The sequence below is a fragment of the Paramormyrops kingsleyae genome, chromosome 21 (genome assembly GCF_048594095.1).
Source record: "Paramormyrops kingsleyae isolate MSU_618 chromosome 21, PKINGS_0.4, whole genome shotgun sequence".
In the NCBI taxonomy this organism is placed as follows: Eukaryota; Metazoa; Chordata; class Actinopteri; order Osteoglossiformes; family Mormyridae; genus Paramormyrops; species Paramormyrops kingsleyae.
In genome coordinates, this window is record NC_132817.1 from 2,497,171 (window position 1) to 2,524,718 (window position 27,548).

Sequence of the window (27,548 nt, forward strand, 5' to 3'; positions counted from 1 at the left end):
TCTACAGGACGCTCTGTACCCACAGTTTAGGGGATGATGTCATCCATGAGCTGATGTTTTGCCTAGCGCCAGGGTGCTGGGAGCTTTAATAGATGACATCACCGGGCGCCAATTAAAGTGATGGAGAGACCCAGCCCCCCTTACTGCATGGGAGGGGACAGCAAGGGGAGATTAGAATAGAAGGATGATGGAGGCCAGAGCATGACTCAGCCTGCAGTTGTCAGACCCCTCTGCCCGGGTACTTGCCATCAGACCACTCTGCCCGGATATCTGCTGTCAGACCCCTCTGCCCGGGTATCTGCTGTCAGGCCACTCTGCCCGGGTATCTGCTGTCAGACCCCTCTGCCCGGGTATCTGCTGTCAGGCCTCTCTGCCCAGATACCTGCCATCAGACCCCTCTGCCCAGGTACCTGCCATCAGACTCCTCTGCCTGGGTACCTGCCATCAGGCAACTCTGGACAAGTACCTACCATCAGACCCCTCTGCCTAAGGTCCTTCCCTGGTACCTGCCATCAGACCTGAGGTCCTTCCCCAGTACCTGCCATCAGACCCCTCTGCCCGAGGTCCTTCCCTGGTACCTGCCATCAGACCCCTCTGCCCGAGGTCCTTCCCCAGTACCTGCCATCAGACCCCTTTGCCCAAGGTCCTTCCCCGGTACCTGCCATCAGACCTGAGGTCCTTCCCCAGTACCTGCCATCAGACCCCTCTGCCCGAGGTCCTTCCCTGATACCTGCCATCAGACCCCTCTGCCCGAGGTCCTTCCCCAGTACCTGCCATCAGACCCCTTCACCCGAGGTCCTTCCCCGGTACCTGCCATCAGACCCCTCTGCCCGAGGTCCTTCCCTGATACCTGCCATCAGACCCCTCTGCCCGAGGTCCTTCCCCGGTACCTGCCATCAGACCCCTCTGCCCGAGGTCCTTTCCTGATACCTGCCATCAGACCCCTCTGCCCGAGGTCCTTCCCTGATACCTGCCATCAGACCCCTCTGCCCGAGGTCCTTCCTCGGTACCTGCCATCAGACCCCTCTGCCCGAGGTCCTTCCCCGGTACCTGCCATCAGACCCCTTTGCCCGAGGTCCTTCCCCGGTACCTGCCATCAGACCCCTCTGCCCGAGGTCCTTCCCTGATACCTGCCATCAGACCCCTCTGCCCGAGGTCCTTCCCTGATACCTGCCATCAGACCCCTCTGCCTGAGGTCCTTCCCTGGTACCTGCCATCAGACCCCTCTGCCCGAGTTCCCTCCCCGATACCTGCCATCAGACCCCTCTGCCTGAGGTCCATCCCAGGTATCTGCCATCAGACCCCTCTGCCCAGGTACCTGCCATCAGGTCGCTCTGCCCGGGTACCTGGTGCCCATGACCTGGGTGCCCTTTTGGTTCATGTCTCCCATGTGACTTTCCCTCTTCTTCCTGCGGGAAGTCTTTGGGGGGGTTCCCTTAAGGGGCATTAAGTGTTCTGCCTCCCTAGCTTGCAGACACTCGGTCAGAGAAGCTAACCTCACCTCTCACTGTCTCACCCTCCCATTGCCTGACAGCCCTCCGGTTCTCTGATGTTCAGAGGCCTCAGTTTAAGCATTTTTATTTGGCGAATTCTCAAAAAATGCAATGCAAAGCATGTCAGGAAGGCAGCAGGGCGTGGCCCCCAAAGTCTGTCTGCCACTAGCGCTCAGCATTTCTGCTATCAGCCCATGGTGTCAAGCCCTTTCGTCAGAAGTCTACTACTCGGCCATTAACACATACTGCTTGCATACTATATTTAGTCGATTACATAACAAACAAGTATGTGATTTGAGATGCATCCATGGAGTCTTTCAGGTGAATCTTGTGGGGACACTTCTTGCACCTGACATGCGGTGTCAGTGGATACAGCGTTTTCACTCACTTCATCGCTTTCACTCACTTCATCAAAATGCATGAAAATGCTACCCATTACTATGACCAGTAATGGGTAGACGAGGCTCGAGAAACTCCAAAAAGGTTACATTGCTAAAGAACATGCGAGAGGGGTGGTGCTGCAATGGCCACAATGCCTCACAACACCATTGTTGGGGTGCAAACCCCCCTCCCCTCTCTGTGTGCTGTCTGCATGTCCTCCCGCATGTGCCTACCGTGTCCCTGCCCTGTCCCTGCTGTGTCCCTCCCGTGTGCCTCCCGTGTCCCTGCCATGTCTCTGCTGTGTCCCTCCCGTGTGCCTCCCGTGTCCCAGCCATGTCCCTTCCCTGTGCCTCCCATGTCCCTGCCCCCCTGTGCCTCCCATGTCCCTGCCCTGTGCCTCCCGTGTCCCTACCATGTGCTTCCCATGTCCCTCCTATGTCCCTGCCATGTCCCTCCCATGTCCCTGCCCTGTCCCTCCCATATCTCTGCCCTGTCCCTCCCGTGTCCGTGCCATGTGCTTCCCATGTCCCTCCTATGTCCCTGCCCTGTGCCTCCCATGTCCCTGCCCTGTGCCTCCTATGTCCCTGCCATGTCCCTCCCATGTCCCTGCCCTGTCCATCCCATATCTCTGCCCTGTCCCTCCCGTGTCCCTGCCATGTGCTTCCCATGTCCCTGCCCTGTCCCTGCCCTGTGCCTCCCATGTCCCTCCTATGTCCCTGCCATGTCCCTCCCATGTCCCTGCCCTGTGCCTCCCATGTCCCTCCCATGTCCCTGCCCTGTGCCTCCCATGTCCCTGCCCTGTGCCTCCCATGTCCCTGCCATGTCCCTGTTCTGTATCAGAAACCACCTGTTAGCTTCAATATTTAGCCCCATTTTCTGCTAATGTCATAAATTCTGATGAATTCAGAGGCTGTATGGGGACACTAGCCAAAACACTAATTTATGTTAATGATGATGACTATGATTTTTATTATTATTTTCTCCATTTCCTGTCTGTCTGTAGTCAGTCTAAACTGGTTAATTAAATTATTACCCATAATTCCACTACAGATTGCTGGCTGAGCCTGACTCAGCCAATCAGCAGTCTGCTTTTTGTTTGGAATGTGTAAACAAAGATGCACCCAGAATAAGTGGCCCATTTAGACGGTGTTCTGAAAGGTGCCAGTTCCCAGGAGAGACGTGGGGGGGGGGTGTGAAAAGGCAGCGTTGCCTGTAATAATGCCGCGCGCTTGGGGACAAGGGAAGGTCTCTTTTTAAAGTGTGTTATCATGTCTGCAGCAATTGCATAAGCAACACTACCTTTCTGGAGAGAAATCTCGCCTCCCTCTCTTTCAAAATATATGAAAGTACAATAATTGCAAAAAGAATGAAATTTCAAAACCATTTTCACTTTTGTTCTTGTTCCATAATGAGAGATTGCGATCATGCTGCTAATAATCTGCAAAATAAAAGTCATTAATTTCAATCACAAACATCCAGTGGAAGCTTCATTTTAAACAGTAAATTGCTCTGCAGCAGAATCCTACGCCTGAAACAATTCAAAGGATCCATCTTTCGAATCCGACCAGTTTGATCAGATTTCTCTGTATTGTGATTTTGTGCTGAGCGTCAGAAACAACAGAAACTGTCCCAGATATTCATATGAAAGTGGTATAATGGTATAATGAGTCACTGTGCTGCCCCCGGAAGACAGGGGCCGTCACTGCGTGCCAGAGCTGCTGCTGCAACCCGCAGCTTCCATGGCTGGCTGGCCCTCTGAGCTCTGTCCCCCCACATGCCCCCACCCTTCCATCGCCATCATCAGCTGACAGCCCAGTGGGCACTTTGCCGGGCCAGCAGGAACAGAACTGCAGGCCAAACCAGCCCAATAAAGCGCCCCAGGCTGGGTCCCCCCCACGTCTCAGGTTGTTCTCTAACTTCCCAGCAGAGGCTGACAGCCACTGCAATATGAATCTTCGTAGTAAGGATATAACTCTCATAAATAGGCATAAAAGCCCCCAGTGCCACTCAAACCACGCATCTGCATGGTGCAAAAACGGACAGGTGCAAACACGTACAAACAAACACACACAAATGGACATGAGCAAACACAGGCACAAATGAACATGCACTGCACCCTGTGCCCCTGTGTCAGCAGTCTGGAATGCTGTGCAGCATGATACAATCATGCGTAGTGAAAGAAAGGGTTAAGTGTGGACTCACCAACGGTCCCCAGGGCGATGTACCCCAGGATGACGATGACAAAAATCACGCAGCACAGCACGTCGGTGCAGCTCCTGCGGGGGCAGAGGGGGAGGGGTGAGGCCATGCTGCAAGCTAAACACTGCGCCCAGCACCCAGCTGCGGGGGGGCAATGAAGCTGGGCGGCTCAGCAATGCTCCCCCACAGGAAAGACAGAGCAGAAAGACAAGCGACACGTCAGCGTCCTCAGGAGAAGGGAAGCGTGACCGGAAATGGCGAAATGCAGCAGAGACAGTGAGGAGGCCCCTGTACACAGATATGTCTGAGGACGCGACTTGTGGCCGATTAGGTCACAGGTGATGGGAAGGGAGGTGCGAGGAGTGATCAGGGCACCTGGGGTAAGAGGGAGAGGTGTGAGGAGTGATCAGGGCACTTGGGGTGGGGGCGGGAGGGCTCCAGAACTCAGCTGGACGATGCTGAACAGCTTAGTGACAGAGGAGCCACTGGGAAGAGAGGAGAGGAGAGCAGGGCTTGGGAGCGGACAGCACCTCCTCCGGCCATAAGCCCCGTTCTAGGGAGTGGACAGCACCTCCTCCGGCCATAAGCCCCGTTCTAGGCAGCGGACAGCACCTCCTCCGGCCATAAGCCCCGTTCTAGGCAGCGGACAGCACCTCCTCCGGCCATAAGCCCCGTTCTAGGGAGCGGACAGCACCTCCTCCGGCCATGAGCCCCGTTATAGGGAGCGGACAGCACCTCCTCCGGCCATAAGCCCCGTTCTAGGGAGTGGACAGCACCTCCTCCGGCCATAAGCCCCGTTCTAGGCAGCGGACAGCACCTCCTCCGGCCATAAGCCCCGTTCTAGGGAGCGGACAGCACCTCCTCCGGCCATGAGCCCCGTTCTAGGGAGCGGACAGCACCTCCTCCGGCCATAAGCCCCGTTCTAGGGAGCGGACAGCACCTCCTCCGGCCATGAGCCCCGTTCTAGGGAGCGGACAGCACCTCCTCCGGCCATGAGCCCCGTTCTAGGGAGCGGACAGCACCTCCTCCGGCCATGAGCCCCGTTCTAGGGAGCGGACAGCACCTCCTCCGGCCATGAGCCCCGTTCTAGGGAGCGGACAGCACCTCCTCTGGCCATGAGCCCCGTTCTAGGGAGCGGACAGCACCTCCTCTGGCCATGAGCCCCGTTCCTGCCCATGGACGTTGGTGTTTAAGGACGGCCGCTGCAGATGGATCTACTATATTGTGTTGGTGGGTTTTTTGAATAATGACCTTCTCATTGTTCAGTGGAATAGCCTATTTAAAAGCATTAACAAGAGTGTTTTTCACTGTTAATGGTGATCGAATGAGTCCAGTTAAAGGTCATCAGAGTAAAATCCCCTAGTGCCAAGTATAGTGCACACGTGAGTCAGACCTCGAGTCCGATCCGTTTTCCTGTGATTGGAGGGGCAGGTGCAGAGCCGGATGGAAAGCTCAGTGACCAGCAGTGAGCCCAATCACCCTGCTACTCCTTACAGCTGATCTCCAGGTGAGGGTCAGACTATCTGCTAATCTCTGCCTTAATGAGTTCACGCTCACTCCACCATGGAAGCACCTCAGGCAGCGGGTCTGCTGCTGTAACGAGCTGACGAGTCTTTGCTGGGACTCATCCTCTTTGATGGTCCCTCAAAGTCAGCCAGAGAAGGGTGATGAAGGCCAGAAAAGAAGCTAATTATCCCACCACGTCTTTTAAGGAGCTGCAGGCAGGAGTGTTACATAAGCGAAGTTCAGCTGTGCCGCCTGTTCTCGGGTCTGAGGAGCGACACACTCCCTCCTTTGATGCTGGAGACTTTTGTCCACCATCCATATGCCTGGAGAAGCATGTGTAGCTTTGGGGGAGGTTCTCCCACGGGAGAACGACAGCGTGTCATCCTTCCGGAGTGACACTTCAGCCCGTGGCCCTCAGTGTGACAGGCGAGGCGGCCGCCATGGGCAACAGAGCGCTCTGTACGTGATAGAACTTTTACTTTGATTTACTGACACACAAAAAAGTGAGTGTTGCACACGGCTGCCCCTCAGCTCATGGAGGGAACGGGGAAAGGAGAGAGAGAAGAACTCAGCGGAAACAAGCAGAAACGAGCTGAGCGCCACAAGTCAGATGCATCGGTAGGTGCATAGAGGAACACTGCCGTACATCTCAATGTGATTAGCATTTTAATATTTTTACTTGCTGTAAACAGTAAAACATGCAAATGGAGAGAAAATTAGTTTCTTAATTATGATTTGAAGCATTGCTTACATATCAGCATCTAGAGAAAGGGCCACAGTGTGTGTGTGTGTGTGTGGGGGGGGGGGGGGGCGCTTTTGCACTTTACTGCCCGTGGATTTTCACCCCGCTTCACCTGACACCCGACGGGAGGCCAGTACACTCAGTGCCCTGGGGGCGTCAAGTCTGTTTGCAAGACCTGCAGTATTAAAGAAGTCAGGCCAACGTCACCCCTAAAGCCCCCTCGACCCCCTTGTTCTGTGTACAGATATGGTTACGCTGCACTCAACTGCAGGACATCAGCCTTTAAAAAACACAGAGAGTTGGTCTGAGCTGAAAGAGTTTCACGCTAAAGACCTGGACAGCTTCTCATTTGAAGGCCTGGTACTTTACATGCCACTCTGAGGGCTGCAGAACCTTCCGGGATGCTTTGCTGCGGACAACAAAAAAGCATGTGATTTGCTTCACACCTTCAAACCTTATTAAACAATTCAGAACCTACCCGCCATGTTTAGTATAACCTCCAGTGTTTAGTATAAGTGTTAAGAATATTTTATGGTCTTTCTTGACAACATAATGAGAGGAGAACAGAATTAAAGTTACCAGAGGGATCCAAACATTAAAGTGATGATGATGATGATGATGATGATGATTATGATGATGACTCCCTCACACTCTCTCCTGCTCTCTCACTCTTGGTGGGGGCGGGGTGCCTTTCTGGGAGTAAATCCAGTCCATGTCAGACATGCTTTCCCTGTCCCTGGCACAGATAATTCTGGGGGGGGGGGGCAGCGATCTGGAGAACAGCCTTCTCACAGCAGGGCAGCCGATATCCAGCCAAGGCCAAAACACCGGCATCGCTGCACTCACAAGAAAGCAAAGGGCTAATATGAAGTTTTCTGCAAATCAGCCTCATTAGGATGAATGAGAATGTGTCCTGGATCTCATTACTGTGCATCTAGTATGATGCTGATGGCCAGGCGTCACCAGGGCAGAAGAAGCGAGTTATTATAGGCTGCATGCTGTGTGCGCGGACACCAAGGGGCACAGGTCCTCCCCATGCGAGAGGTGGGTGCTTCTGACAGGGTGGGGCAGGCCCATGTGACTCTGCAGAAAGGAGGTGATTGGCTGGCATGGAAACGGTACCGCTGACCCTCCGTCGGCGCCACCCGCCAGTGCGCTGATGTACAGCCTCTCATCTCATTAAGAGAAGCTGCGGGAAGGAGGTGTTTACAACGCAACCTGGAGAGACAGGCGGTCTGGCAGGCCTTTTCCTGGTATGTACCTCCATGGAAGCGTCACCCCAATAGCGGGCGGACGGCCAAGGTCCTCAAAGCACCACTACGGAGTTCTACAAAAATATATTTAGCCTCTGACACGTTGCATGTAAAGCTTGTGTCCAGATCCGGGAGTCCTGGTGATTCTGAAGACACCTTCAGAAGTGCCAGGAGCAGTGGGGACAGGAGACGTGGACAAACATCACGTTGCACAGAAGTTCTGAAGTCTTGCTGCGCGTGTGTGGGGCGGGATTAGAAGTGAACGTCCCCAGGGAGCTGCAGACCCCCCTTGGGTTATATTTGGAAAGGCAGCTACATGAAGGCGCTGGGGAAGCTTCTGCATCACATCTGCTGCACATCAGCAAATGTCCTCCAAGATATAATGAGGAAAAAGCATGTAAGTATCTCGGAGAGGATAAGAGGCGTATCGTTCCGGAATAAAGGGGGGTGAGGCAGGAGCCTGCTGGGAAGGGGCCCTGAAGCACTAAGACTGCTGCTCATAGCTGAGGCTCAGCGGGATCAGCCCTGCTCAACAATAAAACAACACCCTCCCTGTTTCTGCTGTGTAAGTAGAAATGAAAAGCCTTTCAGGGATTTTGAAGTGCTCAATTAAAAGGGAGCTCACTGGATTGAGTCATGCCGGGTTACTAAGGTATGCAAAAAAGTTACAAGAACTGGTACATTTTGTTGAATGCATCCAATGCCTGGAACCCTGAATCTCCCTGACAGCGGTGCTCTGCCCCAGCCTCAGTGCGCTATCCCAGCCCCAGTGCACCATCCCAGCCTCAGTGAGCCATCCCAGCCTCAGTGCGCTATCCCAGCCTCAGTACACCATCCCAGCCTCAGTGAGCCATCCCAGCCACAGTGCGCTATCCCAGCCTCAGTACACCATCCCAGCCTCAGTACACCATCCCAGCCCCGGTCCGCCATCCCAGCCCCGGTCCGCCATCCCAGCCCCGGTGCGCCATCCCAGCCCCGGTCCGCCATCCCAGCCTCGGTGCGCCATCCCAGCCCCGGTCCACCATCCCAGCCCCGGTGCGCCATCCCAGTCCCAATGTACCCTCACGCCACCTCGTGCCACCCGGGATCTCACCAGTTTGGCCAGGTAGCAGTTCACACAGGTCACAACAGCAGGTGTGACCTTTCTCAGGGAGCTGTAGTCAACTGGGACAGTGGACATGTAGCTTTGAAGCCACCAGTGAATTCTATTCACCAGGAGGCCATTGGGGGCATGTGCTGTTGGTTCACAATGCAAATACCATGGCAGGACTGCCAGCTCACACGCTTTCTGACTCTCACGCTCACACAAGAAATCTCTATATTGTTCCATTATAAACCTAAAATTAGCTACAACAAAAGTGTTGGGATAGTCTGCAAACCCTAAAACTGTTACATACATGTAAATGCATGTGCAGACTTGTATCGAATTCAAAATCTCACGCCAGGCAGCTGACCAAAGTTGGCAACCCTGCTAAGTCATTAGCTGCAACAGGCAGTGAGATGCCTTTAGGTACTATGGGACCAACAGCATCTTCTGTAACATTGATATATGAATTGCATTTGGGAGACCCCTCATAGTTGTGTTTGTTAACAAGCAACAGAGACATAGTAGCTTAAACTAGCTGTAGTGCTTACACCCCTTTTCATTGGCTCCTCCAGTGAATATGCTTCAGTCATTGTTTTGATAGTACCTGGGGGCTCGCACCCGAGCTCGGTCACCAATGCCCATCGTGTAGCTCACCATTCTCCTTCTCGTACACTAGGACACCTGGCATCTTCACCTGTGTGGTAGCTGTTTTATTGAAATGTCCCTACACTCTCCTTTCATCCTGTATCTACACTGATGGAGATCATCAAGTAGTTCTGGGCCACATATCTCAGATGCCTCTGGCAAGAATCAACCAGTTTAACTCAGAACAACAGGCCTGCAACCTGAGTAACTTGAGGAATTAAAAAAAAAACACAACGTCTCATGGAAAACTCTCGCAGTCCATCACTTGAAGAACGATAACAATTTGTGGAGTTCTGTAGGAAGGAACAGCCATGTACCATGCTTGCAGCACCAAAGGCCTGTATTCAGTCCTGGCAGACACCAATCACTGTGCATGAGAAGCAGGGCATAGCATGTGCTTCAGCCATTCAGCCCTGTAGCCCTGAGAGTATCCTCAGCGCGGTAATGTGGTTCCCATTTGTCGTTAGGATTTGCGCTTAGGGACTGAGGTGACTGAGTGGCTGGCTCAACACTGGATGGAGGACGTAGCGTAGATACTGTCTACAGGGAAGGATCTGGAAGGGGGGGGGTTCTCCTTCAGTCATAAACATGATAAACCACAAAAATACACCCAGCCTAGTGGCCCAAATCTGCACATAATATGAGGAGCCGACAGGGGAGAATGACATTGCCCGGGATAAACCAGACCCACAGTCGATTCCTGGTACACGAATGCTGATTTGATGACCTGGTCAGTAATGGACCTGAATATTGCACTGAATAAAAGGCCTTTTAATAAGAAGGTATCAGCCTTAGGCAAAGCCTTCAAACCCCTGTGATCTGCTGTAAGGTCTGTGCTGTGTATTCTGCCATCAAATCGGACCTGATTCCCCTTCAGAGAAGTGCAGTAGTTTTTCCCATTGGCGCTGCTTTGAAGCAGCACACATGTTTAACACTCCGTGAGCCCTGCAGGCGGCGCTAAGATCTGTGATAAGAGGCTGTCAGTGGATCGGGTTTGGGGTTATCCGTCAGGCAGTGACAGCGGGGACAGCCTGAGATAAACAGGACCTGCATACGATGGCACACAGCCGAGAATGAGCCACCATGTCTTCGAGCTGAGTCATAGTCTTGACATATGACCAGAGCAGAGATGCCCTTGTGTCAACCCACTAAAAGCTGCAGGGTGTGACTCAGCAGATTGGAGTGGCTGCCTATCACCAGAGATGGTGAAGTGATTTCAAAGTTGGGGCCGTGAGCAATTACTCCATGGACTTGGTCTACAATTGTTGAGCCCCATGTGTAGAAGATTTTATTTCGATTATAAGAGATTCATATGACTGCAAGATATTTAACTAGGGCTGAATAATTAGAAGTTGCTGTTATAAAACTCATAACATAATTGTAACAGCCTTCCCTGGGAGCTCTAAGATGTGACGCACAGAAAGGGACTTCAGTCATTTTTTACAGGAGCAGGATTAATTGTAGTCAGTGGATCCCTGACATGTATAGGTCACCAGCAGCCTGTTCTCCCAGAAAATACAAGGGTGACAACATCCATCCCCCCCAGCAGTGGCTTGTCCATCCTGATCCTACTGGAAGCGTCTGGAAGTCTGGTTCTGTACATGAGGAATGGCAGCTGAAATTACCTGTTTCAAATAAAGTGCCACCATCGATTTTCCCACAGGAGAAACCATGCCAGCTTCTGGGCAGATAAACCCCGGCAGTCACATGATAGGGGCGAAGGTGCCTGAAGGCACATGGGGCCATGGGACTCTGTGGGACTCTATGGGTCTCTGTGGTACTCTATGAGATTCTGTCGAGCTCTATGGGTCTCTGTGGGACTCTGTAGGACTCTGTGGGACTCTGAGGGACTCTATGGGTCTCTGTAGGACTCTATGGGTCTCTGTGTGACTCTATGGGACTCTGTGGGACTCTTTGGGTCTTTGTAGGACTCTGTTGGGCTCTATGGGTCTCTGTAGGACTCTGTGGGACTATGGGTCTCTGTGTGATTCTATGGGACTCTGTGGGTCTTTGTAGGACTCTGTGGGACTCTATGGGTCTCTGTGTGACAGTATGGGACTCTGTGAGTGTTACGCCCAGCTTGTCCGATCCTCGTGTGTGCCACGCCCACCTCGTTACCTCGTGTTAATTCCCGATTGTCATCACCTGTTTCCTGTTCCTCTTGGCTTGTCCTGTGTATTTAGTCCGCGTCTGAGTTAGTCTTCCCAGATAAGTCATTGTATTGTTTAATGTTTGTCGCCTGTCTGCTCTGATTAAACCACGTATTTCTGAAGTTACGGCTCTCTCGCCTACTTCCTCGTTCGCCCATCCGCCGAACGTAACAGTGAGACTCTGTGGAGCTCTATGGGTCTCTGTGGGACTCTATGGGACCCCATGAGACTCTGTGAGACTCTCTCAGACTCTATCAGACTCAGTGGGAACGAGCTGTGAGGGCTGGGACTATGACTCAGAAAGGCCTTCAGTTTCACTGTTTTGGAAAGTTTTAAAAGATTTTTGATACTACAGAGCAAAAATAAAGCCAATGACAAGGCAGCACAGTACATGGTAACAATGACTGAATTTTAAAATATTTACATTTTCACAGGACAGATTTATATTTACAGTATATGTGGATGTTACATGGAGGAAGAACAAGGTCAGGGAAAGATGGAAGAAAAATTAGGTCTCAGAGCAGCTGGGAATCGGACAACCCCCAAGCGCATCCCCTCTACACCTACCTGTTGTGTACGGGTCCTCGGAAAGTTGGGTCAAACTTCCGCGGCTCACCTGCCAAGAAAGATCAGCATTAGTGACTTGCTTTATCTGTTTAAATGATTAGCATTAGCTGTTAGCACTGCCTACCTGAAACATCCCACCTTAGGCAAATTGATTCCCAAATATTACTGGGAAATACTGGAATAGTGCTGCTTTTTAAAATACTGTCAAAACACCATATACCACGGTATAATGACTAGACTGTATGATGATATTAAACATTAGATACCGCCGGTAAAATTAGCTGTACGGGTGGGGAGGGTTGCTGAGATAAAATATCTTGCTGGCTAATTATGCCGCTGTTGAATAGTGGAACAACAGATTTTCAGGACACTGCGTGTCATTTGCGCATATCAAGGAGCTGCTATCAGTTTGCGAGAGAGTTGCAATGTTTGGTATTAGTCTGGCTGAATCATTAGCATTGGTTAGTAGCCTTGTCTAGTTAAAAATCAACTTTGGCCACAAGCCTCAGTTCACAAAATGATGAACTGACTATGAGTATTAGCTGATAGCTTCGTCTAGTTGAATGATCGACATTAGCTGATAGCCTCGTCTAGTTGAATGATCAACATTAGCTGATAGCCTCGTCTAGTTGAATGATCAACATTAGCTGATGGCCCCATCTAGCCAAGCGATCGGCATTAGCTGATAGCCTCGTCTAGTTGAATGATCGACATTAGCTGATAGCCCCATCTAGCCGAGCGATTGGCATTAGCTGATAGCCCCATCTAGTTGAATGATCAACATTAGCTGATAGCCTCATCTAGCCGGGTATAAAAATGCACAGGTATGAAAGATCAAGGGTTTAATTATTTCCCATTAACATTGCAACTGACTAGAGCTTTGACTTGACACATGTGACATTTGCAGCACAAAAAATGTGTTGTCATAAACTGACACCCCATGAAAAATTCACCATCTTCTGAACACGGGGAAACAAAGAATCACTGAAATGTACATAATTTTTGCTCAAGTATGTTTCTCATTTAAACTGTGTATTGAATCCAATCTCCTGCCATGTGGTTTTAATTAAGGACACTGTCAATTAAAACCCATCTGCTCTTCCATCCAGGATGTAAAGGTATCAGTGATTGCAGGGAATGGAAATAAGCTGGCACAGAGTGAGTGTGTGCACAGGACTGTGTGAAGGACAGGTGGCCACTGCGGGTGGGGGTGGCTCTCATTAGCCCTTCTCTAGCTATGTCAGGAAGTTCTAACATGTTGGGGTGTTTCTCCATCACTTTCAAACTCCACCCTGAACAGAGTCCTTCTTTTCTCTAGTTTTAGTTTAGACAGCACAACTGCTGTACCGGAATGATCAGGAGATCAAGCAAAACACCATATGCCATGTCCCATCACTGTCACACTGGCGTCCTGTTCTTCCAAGTCCCATCAATTCAATTAAATTCAATTCACATCATTACATCATCTCAAAATGCTTTACATTATCTCTGCCCAAAGTCCCCAGTGAGCAGCCAAAGGTGACAGTGGCAAGGAAAATCTCCCCAGTAGGTAGGAAGAAACCTTGGGAGAAACCAGACTCAGAGGGGCAGCCCAACCTCCAGGGGCCGGTAGAGGAAGTCAACTGAGCAAGATGGCAAAGTCCCAATTCACACTGTCCCAGTTTTAACATTTGAATCTCAAAGTGGGGACCAGGCAGGTGATGGCAGGCAGTTGCTGGTGCTGCCTGTCACACTGGCGTCCTGTCCTGTCATGTCTCATCACTGTCACACTGGCGTCCTGTCCTCTCATGTCTCATCACTGTCACACTGGCGTCCTGTTCTGCCATGTCCCATCACTGTCACACTGTCGTCCCATCCTGCCATGTCCCATCACTGTCAACCACACAGCAGCCTTCACGTTGGCCTGACACAAATTGTGAAATCCACTGACAGTCTTGTTTACCAGAAGGACAAGATTTTGTATTGACAAATTCCTGCCCATTAATAAAGCTTTTTAATTTTCCTGTGGACTGCCACTATCTCCGGATATAAACCGCCTTTTGTGAGCTTGTCTCAGCTGTAGTCCTCGAAACAATAACCAGCTGAATTAATAAAGCGACGGCTCTGTGCTTCGTCCTGCAGGATGCGAGAGGCCCTCCCTCCTGTCTTATCATCGTTTACCACAGCTGATTGACTCAAATGTCATCTGACACCATGACATGGAAGTGTCCTCCTCTGTCCACACGCTGCTCTGCTAGAGTGCCCCCCGTCTCTGGAAGCCCACTGGGCAGCAGCAGTGATGTTCCCCAGTGTTCTCTGAGAGCGGCTTGGGGAGATGGACCTGAAGCACCCTTCTGACCACATCTACAAGGTCTTTCTTTCAGAGAAATGCAAACCCTGCATGTCTGCTGCAGAGGACCCTTTAATATGTACCTTCAGCAGACACATTAATAGCGGGAAACATCTTCATTATCCTGTCTCCTCTGCTACAGACAGTAGAGGCTTTGTCACCTGTGTCTGATTCAGGCAGACATCACTGAGGTGTCGTCTGCTCATAGCTCAAAAAAGATCCGAATCACAGGTGACACCCCTTCCCCACTTCCTGTCCTCACACTCCGGCAGTTCAAAGCCCACAGTCGCTAAATTGAGCCCGACTCTTAAGCCAAGGCCTCCCACCCAGATCCATGCCCATGACTGAAGGTGGAGCAGACCTCTCTCTGAGCCAATCCGGCTCTTTCTCCACTTTCCCTCCTCTGCCATTCTTATAATAAAAGGGGCCCCATCTGCAAATGTAGACATACCAACTTTGCACTCTCCTGCTCCTCCTGAATGAATAAATAACATGCTCTGCTCTATGCCACTCGCCAGGCTCGGTGTGCGGTGGAGCGAGGTGACACACCCAGACATTTATCCCCAAAGTGAAAAGCTCAGAGCGTCAGCCATATGGACAACGAGGCAAACTGGACATGAATGTATGGACACAACATGTGAAGGGATGACAATATATTCTGTAATACATTAATACCCCAATTTACTGCTGTCTGGGTGAGGAATATTTGAGATCCCAGGTCAGAAAGGCATGTAAAGACTTGCAGCATCTATTGAAGGCATTAACAGTGTCAGTTAATGGATGATCAGCATGTCGTCTGCCCCAAATCTAATGTTCTCTCAAACACAATCGATATCAAGCCAGCGGAGCACATGTGGGTTAGTGGAATGCAGTACGGGATTTTAAAGTCAATCTTATTGACATACATAAATACACACACATACTGTAATAACAGACACAGTCATGTGAAAAAATTAGTACACCCCATTAAATGTTTAGTTCTTTATTAAGAAATATCATCACTATTAAATCTTCTTTCAAATCATATGTGTAGATAAAGGTGATGTAATTGTATCACCTATGCAAAAAAAAGAAACAAATTCACTTATTTAACAGAAAAAATTAACTATGATGCCAATTTCCACTTAGGAAAAAGTTAGGACACCCTCACATACATTATTATTTAAAATGCCTTGAGTTAGATTCAGGTGCACCACATCAGGTGAAAATGATTAGAACATCATTACAGAGCTTTTTGGTGGAGTCTGTCTTATTTATAACATAGACATTTAGTTTGGTTTGCTCTTGATTGTTGAAATGTGTGGGATCACCATGGTGAGATCAAAAGAGCTCTCTGAGGCCTTCAGAAAGAAGCATGTAGATGCATATGAGTCTGGGAAGGATATAAAAAGATCTCAAGACAGTTTGGAATTAGCCATTCCACTGTCCGGAGAATAATTTACAAGTGGAGAACATTTAAAACAACTGCCAGTATGGCCAGGGCAGGCTGTCCTAGCAAGTTCAGCCCAAGAGCAGACCCCAAGATGCTGAAATAAGTCTCCAAAAATCCTAAAATGTCATCACAGGTCATACAGGAAGCTCTTGCCACAGTTGATGTCAAGGTACATGCATCTACCATCAGAAAGAGACTGTGCAAGTTTAGTTTACATGGGAGCTGTGCAAGGAGGAAACCCTTGCTGTCAAAAAAATATCAGGGCAAGACTGAAGTTTGCCAGAGACCCACCTAGACAAAGACCAGGACATTTGGAACAATGTGCTTTAGACAGATGAATCTGAAATTGAATTATTTGGACATAGTAACAGGACAGTTTGGTGTAAACCAAAGACATATTGGAGCAAAAGAACCTCATGCCAGCTGTGAAGCATGGGGGTGGAAAAGTCATGATTTGGGACTGCTTTGCTGCAACAGAACCTGGCCAGCTCACCATCATAGAATCTACTATGAATTCTTCATCATATCAGAGGGCAATGTGAGATCATCTGTCCAAAAGTTGAAGCTGAAGTTGGGGTGGATCATGCAAATGACAATGACATGCATCTACCATCAGAAAGAGACTGTGCAAGTTTAGTTTACATGGGAGCTGTGCAAGGAGGAAACCCTTGCTGTCAAAAAAATATCAGGGCAAGACTGAAGTTTGCCAGAGACCCACCTAGACAAAGACCAGGACATTTGGAACAATGTGCTTTAGACAGATGAATCTGAAATTGAATTATTTGGACATAGTAACAGGACAGTTTGGTGTAAACCAAAGACATATTGGAGCAAAAGAACCTCATGCCAGCTGTGAAGCATGGGGGTGGAAAAGTCATGATTTGGGACTGCTTTGCTGCAACAGAACCTGGCCAGCTCACCATCATAGAATCTACTATGAATTCTTCATCATATCAGAGGACAATGTGAGATCATCTGTCCAAAAGTTGAAGCTGAAGTTGGGGTGGATCATGCAAATGACAATGACTCAAAACATTCCAGTAAATCTACCAAGGAATGGCTTACAAGAAAGAGTTCTGTAATAGTTAAGTCAAAGCCCGGATCTGAATCCTATTGAGATGCTGTGGAGTAATTTGAAGAGGAAGTGTATGCAAGACACCCTTCAAACATCACACAGCTTAAGGAATTCTGCATTGGAGAGTGGGGAAAACTTTCTGCCAGTCAATGTCAGAGATTGATAAATGGCTATAGGAAACGTCTCATTGAAGTTATTTAAGCCAAAGGGGGAAACACTAGCTATTAGGGCACAGAATGTCCTAACTTTTTCCTCAGTAGGCATTGGCATCTTAGTTAATTTCTTTTGTGAAACAAGTGAATTTGTTTCTTGTTTTTTCATCGGTCATGCAATTAAATCACCTTTATCTACAAATATAATTTGAAACAAGATTCAGTATTGATATGTTGATATTTCTTAATCAAATACTAAATATTTAATGGGTGTCCTAATTTTTTCACATAACTGTACATGCCCATTGTAGAAGGTTCACCTCATAGAGTACTGAACCCACATGGTATCTTCAGTTCTATATCAGGGCAGGAGCACCTTTCAAAACAGCGTCCTTCCTGAAAATGTAAGGTTCCAGAGCATGCAAAAGCTAGATAGGGCTCAGTGAAAATTCTCACTGTAAGAATGGGAGCAAAAGCAGTAAGATAATGTAGACAGAACACGCCCCCCTCTTCCTGTAGATTCTGCCCTGACAGAACACGCCCCCTCTTCCTGTAGATTCTGCCCTGACAGAACACGCCCTCTCTTCTTGTAGATTCTGCCCTGACAGAATACGCCCCCTCTTCTTGTAGATTCTGCCCTGACAGAACACGCCCCCTCTTCCTGTAGATTCTGCCCTAACAGAACACGCCCCCTTTTCCTGTAGATTCTGCCCTGACAGAACACGCCCTCTCTTCTTGTAGATTCGGCCCTGACAGAACACGCCCTCTCTTCTTGTAGATTCTGCCCTGACAGAACACGCCCCCTCTTCCTGTAGATTCTGCCCTAACAGAATATGCCTCTCTTCCTGTAGATTCTGCTCTGACTGAGCATGTCCACCTCCTTCTGTAGCCTTCTTCACTAGTGAGAGACACAAATGGGTCTGATGGGAACATATTTCTTATTCACAGACTTTGCATAACACATACAATCCATATGGAAGGAGTCAGTTTAATGAGTATCACACTTAGGTCTGCCAGCCCAGCACCCCATCTATCGATTCCTTTTTTCACCAATGAAAAGGTTGCTGCTACATTAATCACCGCCGATCCTGCACTTCAGAAAGGACCCTTCTTGTCTTGCGCAGGGAAAAAATAATCAACACTGCAACACTGAAACAATTTAATAAGTCACTTTGGCACCCCTTAGAATTCTAAAAGTAAGAAAAACTGGCAGAAAGCAGCATACATGTGTCAAAGTCCTCCCTGTCCATACCCAAACCCCCTGGTCTGTAATAATAATAATAATAATAATTATGGGGGTGGCATGGGGTGCAGGTGTTGCCTCACACCTCTGGGACCCAGGTTCGAGTCTCCACTTGGGTCATGTGTGTGGAGTTTGCATGTTCTCCCCGTGTCGTCGTGGGGTTTCCTCCGGGTACTCCGGTTTCCCCCCACAGTCCAAAGACATGGTTGATTGGAGTTCCTAAATTGCCCTTAGGTGTGCATGTGTGAGTGAATGGTGTGTGAGTGTGCCCTGCGATGGGCTGGCCCCCCTGTCCACGGTTGTTCCCTGCCTCGTGCCCGTTGCTTCCGGGATAGGCTCCGTACCCCCCGTGACCCAGTAGGATAAACGGGTTGGAAAATGGATGGATGGATGGATGGATAATAATAATAATAATTATTATTATTATTATAGTCAGAAAGTAGTAAATACTACTATGATAGGATGAGACCTGACATATGGACATTACAGTAGAAATGTTCATCAAGTTAGGATAAAGGAAAATGGGTAGATGAGAAACAGAAAGGAAATGTGCTTGTATCTGTTTAGGAGAAATATCACCAATGTAGAACCGTCTGGTGGAGTGCCTGAGCCTAAATGAATGCATGGTTTGGGTCTTATGGTCTGAGTAGTTATGTGAATTAGCAAAGGTGGGTCTTAGACACATATGCGCAGTGGCCGTAGCGCCCCCGTTTGACCAATCAGCACCAAAGTTGGACGGTCTGCTTGTGGTCCAGTGCTAAATTAGTGGGTCAAATTTTGTGAGGATTGGCTGAAGCATGCCTGAGATTAAGGCACTTGATTGAAATGAGCATGAAAATGGTGCAGGTTGGTTGTGGCTGGTGGCCATACTGTACAGGCAGGTCAAGTTATTTTTATGAATCATCCATAAGGGCAGTGTCCTGATTGACCTGTCACCAGAATGACCTAGGTGGGGTGTACATTGTAGCAGTTATAGGAATATGTCATTTATGGAGTTTTTAAACATCACGAGGGAATGCAAATCACTGTCATTGGACAGTACATATATCTTGATTTGTCATGACTCACAGAACTTGCAGTACAAATGATTTTAACCAGTAATATGTCACTGGAACAGAAATGAGAAAAATGTAAGTTGAACTGATTTTCCAGGTTTATACAGACATGTTATATTGCTGTAGCGCCCCCATTTGACCGATCGGCACAAAATTTGGAGGACCCTTCCCCAGTACTGTCCTACAGGATATATTCAAGTTTGGTTATGATTGGCTGAGGCAGGCCTGAGATATAGCTGTCTCATTGAAATGGGTGTGGTACCTGTATGGTCTAGGTGTGACTGGTTGCCGTACCTTACAGAAAGTTTAGGATTTTTTAAATAATTATTTATAAGGACTGTCTTCTGACTTAAATGATACCAGACTTATGTAGGTTGAGAGAAAATCCTAGGAGGTTAACGAAAAGTCATGTTTTCAGACCTTTATAAATTATGCAAAAACGCAAAGATGGAGAACCAAGTTCTACATGTTGTTTGATTTGGCATGTCATACTGAATTGGCCTTGATTTGAAATGCACGCTTGATTTTCATTGGCTAATTATGGCCACCATTGTATGACTAATGACTGCCATACTATGTATCTGACCTCAGGCTTGGCCATAGTAGACATATGCCAAATTTCACTTGGATAGGCCAAGCAGTTCAGGAGATATTGGAAGTAGGTATTTGTAGCGCCCCTATTGACTAAATGCAGGCCGCTTTGTATGGTGTCCCCAGAATGGAGCAGGGAGGTAGGATTTTAAGTTTGGTTAAGGTAGGCTAAGGCAGGGAGAAGTTATAGCAGTCAGACTGAAACTGGCCAAATTTGGGTGGAATTTGTGCGTGGCAGATGGGCGTATGATACAGAAATGTCAGACTTTTTTTATAACAATTGATCAGCTCAGAGGACTGATCGGTTTGACACCACATTTGTCTGATTTGGTCAGATACTGTAGGACTTTAAGGCAGAAGTAAGTTTTGTAAATTATGTAAATTAGCAAAAAATCTAAGTAGGCGGAGCGTAATAGTTTCACTCTGAAAGTTGTAGGGAATATCTGCCTGTATCTGTAGAAAAAAGAATTTCGATTGTAGGACTAACAGGACAGGAGATATTGCCCGAAAAGTGACTGACTGACTTGGGTCGGAGGGTCTGAGTGGTGGGTAGGAATTGACATCATCCTACCAAGTTTGGTCGGCCTCGGTCTTACGGTTTAGGCTGCACATTCAGTTTTAGGGCAGAATAATAATAAATACCCCTAAGAAAAACAATAATGTGCTTTGGACCCTTAATTAATAATAACAAGCACTGAGGATAGTGTCTGACCGAGCCCATGTATGTGTGAGACACCCTTAAGGGCCACACTGCCCATGGGGAGTGTCCAGATGCTCACCCCAGCCCCCAGGAGACCCTCTTCTTATTGTGTCCGGTAACCCCATCGTTTAGGGATGCTGTGACCTAATCCACGCACAGCCGCAGCCGCCGTGCCGCTCCCTAAGGTGAAGGTGACAGCAAAGTTATCATGTTCTCCTTTCACCAGTGCAGATGGGGCAGATGATCCCAGGGCAGCATCATGAACACATCAGCGTGTTTTTAGTGAAGAGAGCTACAAGAGCCAAACTCCATACCTCACACGGCTGATGGGACACAGCAATGAAGCTTCAGCCTAGAATGGTCTGAGTCTAGGTGTTGCTGTTGGTGTTGCTGTCTGTGCTGCTGTTGGTGTTGTTGTTGGTGTTGTTGCTGTCTGTGCTGCTGTTGGTGTTGTTGCTGCCTGTGTTGCTGTCAGTGCTGCTATTGGTGTTGCTGTCTGTATTGCTGTCGGTGTTGCTGTTGGTGTTGCTGGGTATGTGCATCTAGGGGAAACAGAAGCTGTGTGTGTGCTGTCTGCTGATTTGCAGAGCTCTGAAAGCAGACCTAGAGTGGCATGCCATCTTGTTCCTCAGAAGCCTGCACGAAGTCCACAGATCCTGTGCTTTTCTCTACATCATTGAGAAGGTCTGTGTGGAGTGTGAAGAGGGGGCGTGGGGGACACCACAGCAGGGAAGTACAAGCAGTCTGTTCAAACCCAAACGATTTAGCTGCCTTCTTCCAGCCCGATCACCCAGGTAGGTTGGCCTTGTAGGGGGATGGAAACATTGAGCCATCATGTATTAATGTCCAAGCCATAAAAACCTCCAGCACGGTGATGTGGCCCAGGATGGTGGTCATCTGAGCTACGCTTAACTGCTGGGTATAATGGAAGGATGGCAGAGCAGCCAGTCAAAGAGGAACATAGTATCAAAGCCACACCATGGATGCCCAATCAGGCATCTCTGATAGACATTGCTGTCCAAAGGGGCGGTCAGACACTGGCCACATGGTGGCACGCTGTCCCTCAGTAATGTGTGGATCTTGCATGCCTGCTAAATACAGCCTCCGCTGCTACGCCCTCCAAAGCACCCGGAGCTGCTGCTTAAACTTTGGGCGAACGATGCGATTTGCGGCTTTGCTCCTCAAATAAAGCCGCAGTCAGCGCACCTGTTTGCACATCAGATCACTTGCTTCAGAGAGGTGTCTGACAGCGATCGGAAGGCCTGTCTGTTCTTACCGACACTTCAAAATCGACCCATCCCATACATACAGCTCATAATATGTCGCAGATGCTCTTTCCGTGAGCTCACACAAAGCCTGTGACAGTCTGCTGGTTTGGGAGCGTTTTTTCTGGATGATGGGATTGAGGTGCCTGTTGTTGTACACAGTGTCTCAAGCTTAGCCTGGGGGTAATCCCCCCCCCGATCTGAATAATGGCACCATAGTAACAGGCTGCAGTCTGCTCTGCTCTTAATCCCAATTTAATTTGCACATATTTGCTTGATTGGCTTAGCATGCTGATTGAGGTCACTGTGATGTGGGTGTTGGAGATGGAGTGCATCTGTTGTGTCCTGATGGGCCCACTCAAGTTATCGGCTCCACCCATGTCCCTATGCTCCGCCCATGTCCTGAGGGCTCCACCCATGTCCTGGGGCTACTATAAAAGTCGTGGCTGGCATGAGAAGGGCTCTGAGATCGCAGTCAATCACCCAGATCAGCCTGCAGTTCTCCCTTATGAAAAGCTCCACCCCCCAGTGTGAGCATCACAGAAAGCTGGCTCACTCGTCCTGTTCACACTTCATCTCCGCCTGTAGGTATTCTGTGAGGTTTGAATGCTTGCTGGTGAAAATATCCTGGGCAGAAAGCCCATCGCATTGTTCTCAGCAGAGATCTACAGGCAAGAACCCAATATTTGGCAGCTACTGAGACTCGCACACTTACAGGTGTGAATACAGGCTGGAATACAAACCTTTAAAGATTGTCCTCCTAATATTCAGTTCAATGAGGCTTTGTGGTTAAATGAAATAATTATACTGCTTATGCTCTGCAAAAAAAAAATCTTTTCTGCAAAATATTCACAACGTTCCGGTTCTGGAGCCCAGACATTAGTGCTGCACAGCGTACAGTGACCTGCTGTATGCAGGATACGAACGGTCAGGAAGGCACACAGATGGGAATCCTCGGGATGGCCGTATTAAAGACGCGTAATGTTCCAGTGCTCCAAAAGTAGGTTAGGGTGAAGCTGCAGCTGGCTGCTGGATATGCCTGTTATTACAGATCTGCAGCATGACCATGGCCGTTGCATGCACAACGCTGGGGGGTGGGGGGCCCACTCAGCACATTCTTCAGAGCTCCTTGCCCACCCCGCTGGAAAGCCATCATTGGATTTACAAGGTCCAAGGGCCTTTGTAGATATCAACCAGGGATCACTGTCAGATGTTAACATCAAGCATCTGACCATGCTGTCTGGGATCTGAAACTGCAGCCGCTATCATGTTCTCTTTATGCTTTATTCTTCAGAAGAAAAACAAATCCTTCTGGTTCTCCCTGGGTCCTATTATCTCCAGAGGGATTCATCAAAATTTGCCCCGAAGCTGTGAGAAAATCATGTGCGTTCGACTCTTTGGAACAGCCGAGAGGTGCAAGATCTAAGCATCCAAGCTGAAGTTTCCCAGCGTCCACCACCAGCAGCAGATCCAAGCCCTCAGTGCTGAGGCCACTGGCCCCATCTGCTTTGCCATTTATGCAGCTATTTCATGCATTTCTGTAGCTTACTATCCATCCTGCCTCTCCATCTCATAACCATGCTGGTTTGACTGTCTTGTTTACTGTGACTGGACCAAAAGAGAGACCCCACAGCACAGGCTGCAGCTACAGGACAGAACCTTCTATGGGAGCCTGCAGTGCTCAGGTTGCCTCTGAGGGCTCCTCTTTCACAGCCACTTACGTCAGCGCTAGCAAAGCTCTTTGGTAATCACTGCCACTTTGGGACCCAGACCATTTCTCTGGGGGCTGCGTCTGCTGCTAATGGCACAAAGTCACTGAAATGGCTGTAGTGTAACACAGGGAGTACGGCCTGTGTGATCAAGGAGCCACTGTGGCTAGAGCACTGTCCTGTGACACAGGCGAGGTGATACACCCAGTTATGCCAGTAATAACCCCTTCCCTGCCTCAGCCTGACATTAGAGGCCGAATGATTCCTTAGAGATGAACTCTGAGCATTAATGTTTCTATGTGGGCTTGCAAATGCTGTGCACTTACTCCCTCTGGCCGAGGCTGTGTACTGACTCTCATTGGCAAGGGCAGTCCACTGACTCTCTGACAAAGGCTGTGTACTGACTCTGGCAGAGGCTGTGCACTGATTCTCTTTGACAAAGGCTATTTACCAACTCTCACTGCTGAAGGCTGCACACTGACTCTCATTGGCAAAAGCAGTGCACTGACTCTCTGACAAAGGCTGCGTACTGACTCTCTTTGGCGGAGGCTGCACACTGACTCTCATTGGCTAAGGCAGTGCACTGACTCTGACTCTGTGCACTGACTCTGCAAAGGCTGTGTACTGACTCCTATTGGCAAAGGCAGTACACTGACTATCTCTGGCAGAGGGACAGATTGTCTCCCATACTCAATGTCCAGCCTTGGCGCGCTAGACTCCCTCGATGACCTTCACAGGGAAATGGGGCTGGTCTGGGACCTTGGTGGCCATTAATAATGTTTGGTGTCTAAATGAGCCGAAGTCTAATCACTGCTATATTGACTGACTTTCCTCTCAAAGTGAAAAGCATCCCAAAGGGGGCGCTCTTACAGCCCTCACCACATTCCTCTCTGGGTGGCATGACTGATATGAAGCAGGATTTGATCTCCTCAGTAGAAGGAAGCGTAACTTCACCTCTGGGAGGCTGCAGAAACTGCTGCACGCGTTGGGGCTTCAGGAGTCACAACTCGCTCCTTGAACGCTCCAGTCTTAAATCAAAGGCTTTGTCCGTGTCAATTCCTCTACACTCGTGACTCAGAAACAACAGAGGCCACCTTTGGTCTTTCTGCAGGTTAGAAGACCAGGAGAAGCAGGAAAACAGCTGAAAATAGCATGTGAGACTGATCGGGATCTGACAAGCATGTCAGACGGGTGGATCATCCCTGCAGGGCATGGAAGTATGACTGTCCTCATAGTGATCTACTGGCTTCTTCAAAGTGATCTACTAGAACCCTGCCAATACCTGCTGCCCTTATAGCAATCTAATAGACCCATGACATTGACATTATATACCCATCTTAGTGATCCACTGCCACCACTGTGTGGACTTTGAGCTGATTTAGAGACATGCTGCTGAATGACAAGCTGTCAGGGTCAGCACCTGTTTGTTCCAGTCTTTTCGTGTTTTCTCCCCCGTTTGGCCAGCAGGTGTTGCTGGCCATCCTGTCCTCTCCGTTGTCAGTCTTTAGTGTGTTTCCTCTGCTCCCCAGATGACCACATAGCTTAATGAGCTGAGCATGCAGCTATCTATAATCCTCTCAGTCATGTGTTAAAATCCTGCATCTGCTGTTGTCGATTGTTGTAGATTTTGTTCTCTGGTGTTTCATTTGTATCAGTTTTTCTAGTTCCTGTGTTTTGTGATTTGTATTCAGTTTTAGTTTCATGCTTTGTGCCCGTGGTTTTGTTTTACCTGTCTGTTATTCCCCTAGTGTTAGATTCTGTTTCCTAGTTTGAGTTTCATGATTTTAGTTTTATTATTTTCACCTGTTGCCTGTTTCACCAGCCCTTGTTAATTGTTTTCACCTGTCCTACATTACTCTTGTTAGCCTTTTGTATTTAAGTTCCTGATCCTTTTCTGTTCCTGCTGGAATCATTGTTATTGATGGTGTTCTTGGTGTGGTTTTGCTAGTTTTGATTCCCTGCCTGTTCCGTGTGTAATTAGTTTCCCTTTGTACATTATTTTGTTCTGTTAGTTACTCTGTACCCCTTTTTAGTTCTGACCCCTCGCGGTCTGTTTTGTTTTGTAGTGTTTCCTAGTGTTTTCTGTTCCATTAATAAACCCCTGTTGTGTTCCTGCAGCCGTCGGTGGGTCATCCACCTTCCTGTCTGCCTGCACCACGCCCCGTCCTTGTGCAAGAAACTCCTGAGTCGATGACACAAGCAAAAAACTGCTCTGGGAGAAAATTCTGGAAGACACAGGTGAACCAACTTCTCAGACACTTAGCTCTACTTGGAAAGCTTAATGTGAACCAAAACTCAAAGCTGGGGGGATAATTACTGCCTCTAATGCAGAACAAACTCCAGCCTCACCCCCTTGAGCCCCAAGTCTGGAGGCCCAAACCCACAGACCCCCCCCACATTGGCTGCCCCTAACGAGCCTCCGATATCTCCAAGAAGGGGCAGGATCCTGTTCACAGCCAAAATACCACCAACACTCTCCCCAGCAGGAAGGAGGACCCCAGCAAAAGGCTTCAAACAGGCAAACAGACGTTCATTATCTTCTGCCAGTCTGCACACGGGAGAGTGCCACGAATGCAATTAAAATATCTGAAGAGGGAAAATGAGTAGCTGGCCGGGCGGCGACCTGTAACACGTCCCGCTCGGGGAAAGATGAGGCATCGCCAATCATTATTTTTATCGCTTTGCAAAAATGCATTTTATAAGCAATTCATAACAAGGTCCTTTGAGGCTGGAAGCAGCAAATGAAGACTTCCTGCGAAAGGTCGATCAAATCAAGTCTGCCTATTAGTCTCTGTTAAAAGGTGCCAAATGAAGTAAATGATGATTAATTGGATGGGAAGCAATGTTAGATATTTCAGCGCTTTACAGAGGTGAGCCTACAGTTTTGAGATGTTCCCCATCTGAATCCAAAATCAACCATTAAAATTCAGCCCAGGATCAAAGATCCAGGCCCGAAATTTCAGGACACACTGTAGCCAGAGCTGACCAGCCAGGAGCATCACAAATGTGTTCCAGCTTACAAATTAAGAGGACTGGCTGGTTTTCATTTTGAATTCATTAGCCAGGATCGAGAGAGACTTTGCATGCATGGAGTCCCCGAATCGAAATGCAGAGCGACTTCCTGGCTGCAGAGCCCGTGCAGCATGCTAATGCAGTGGGAGAAACTCAGCCAGTGAAAAAGCGGGAGCACTGCCCAGATACACGGCCATGCTCATGACAGTTCCGGAAGAACAGGACAAAGGCAGAGCTCAGCCACTGCTTGCTCAGAAGCTCAGCTTAGTGTAGAAGGCCTGGGTCTCAGCGAAGAGGCCATGTGGAGCAGAACAGTGGGATGGGCTTCCATGAGAGTTAGGAAGCCTGAAAGTGGGTCCCTACGCTGGCCGTAGAACAGCCTTTGGGCCTGTTTGTAGACCACATCCCTGGGATGAAAAGAAAGGCACATCCACACCACTGCAAACGTCGGGCCTCGGCGGATCCATCGCCTGCACTGAGATCTCTATAAGGGATCCTGTTCAGAGCAGAGCAGCTGATAGTGTTACCCGGAAACACAGCACTATCACATTCTGTTTGATGGCAAACAAACCTAAAGTCACATGCGGCTGAATTTTCAATCAGCTCTATAAAGCTTCATGTCTGAATCAGTAGCAGCTCACCAAACTCTTAAATAAGCCACACTCACGACACTCTCTAGTCTCTACCTCTTTTTTTTACAGTGTACTGAATACATTTAGGGCGCTTTTCCACTGCACAAAGTACAGTACTTTCGCTTTTCCATTGACTTCAGGTCGAGTACCAGTAACGAAAATGCCAAACCAGCTGGGGTATTCCTTTGGTACTTTGGGGTGGGACTTGCAAAAGTATTTGCTGTCGATTGGTTATGCAAATAGCCTGCCGCTGAAACACAAAATACAACCGCCATCTTTTGAAACACACAGCAAACAGCGAGAAACAAAATAAAAAGCAGTAGAAACAAA

At 48.7% G+C, this 27,548-nt stretch overlaps 1 protein-coding gene across 2 annotated transcripts in view; it reads right to left on the reverse strand.

Moving 5' to 3' along the window:
• Positions 1-27,548, reverse strand: part of LOC111846073 (choline transporter-like protein 5-A) — a 59,501-nt gene that overhangs the window by 17,215 nt on the left and 14,738 nt on the right. The window contains exons 2-4 of one of the 2 annotated variants that reach the window (XM_072704077.1): positions 12,024-12,072; positions 6,916-7,014; positions 4,077-4,150 (exon numbers count right to left, since the gene is read on the reverse strand). In XM_072704077.1, coding sequence (XP_072560178.1) covers positions 4,077-4,150; positions 6,916-6,917 — 76 coding nt within the window. In that variant the 5' untranslated portion in view covers positions 6,918-7,014; positions 12,024-12,072. The remainder of the gene's footprint in view (positions 1-4,076; positions 4,151-6,915; positions 7,015-12,023; positions 12,073-27,548) is intronic. The other variant, XM_072704076.1, reaches the window with a different exon arrangement.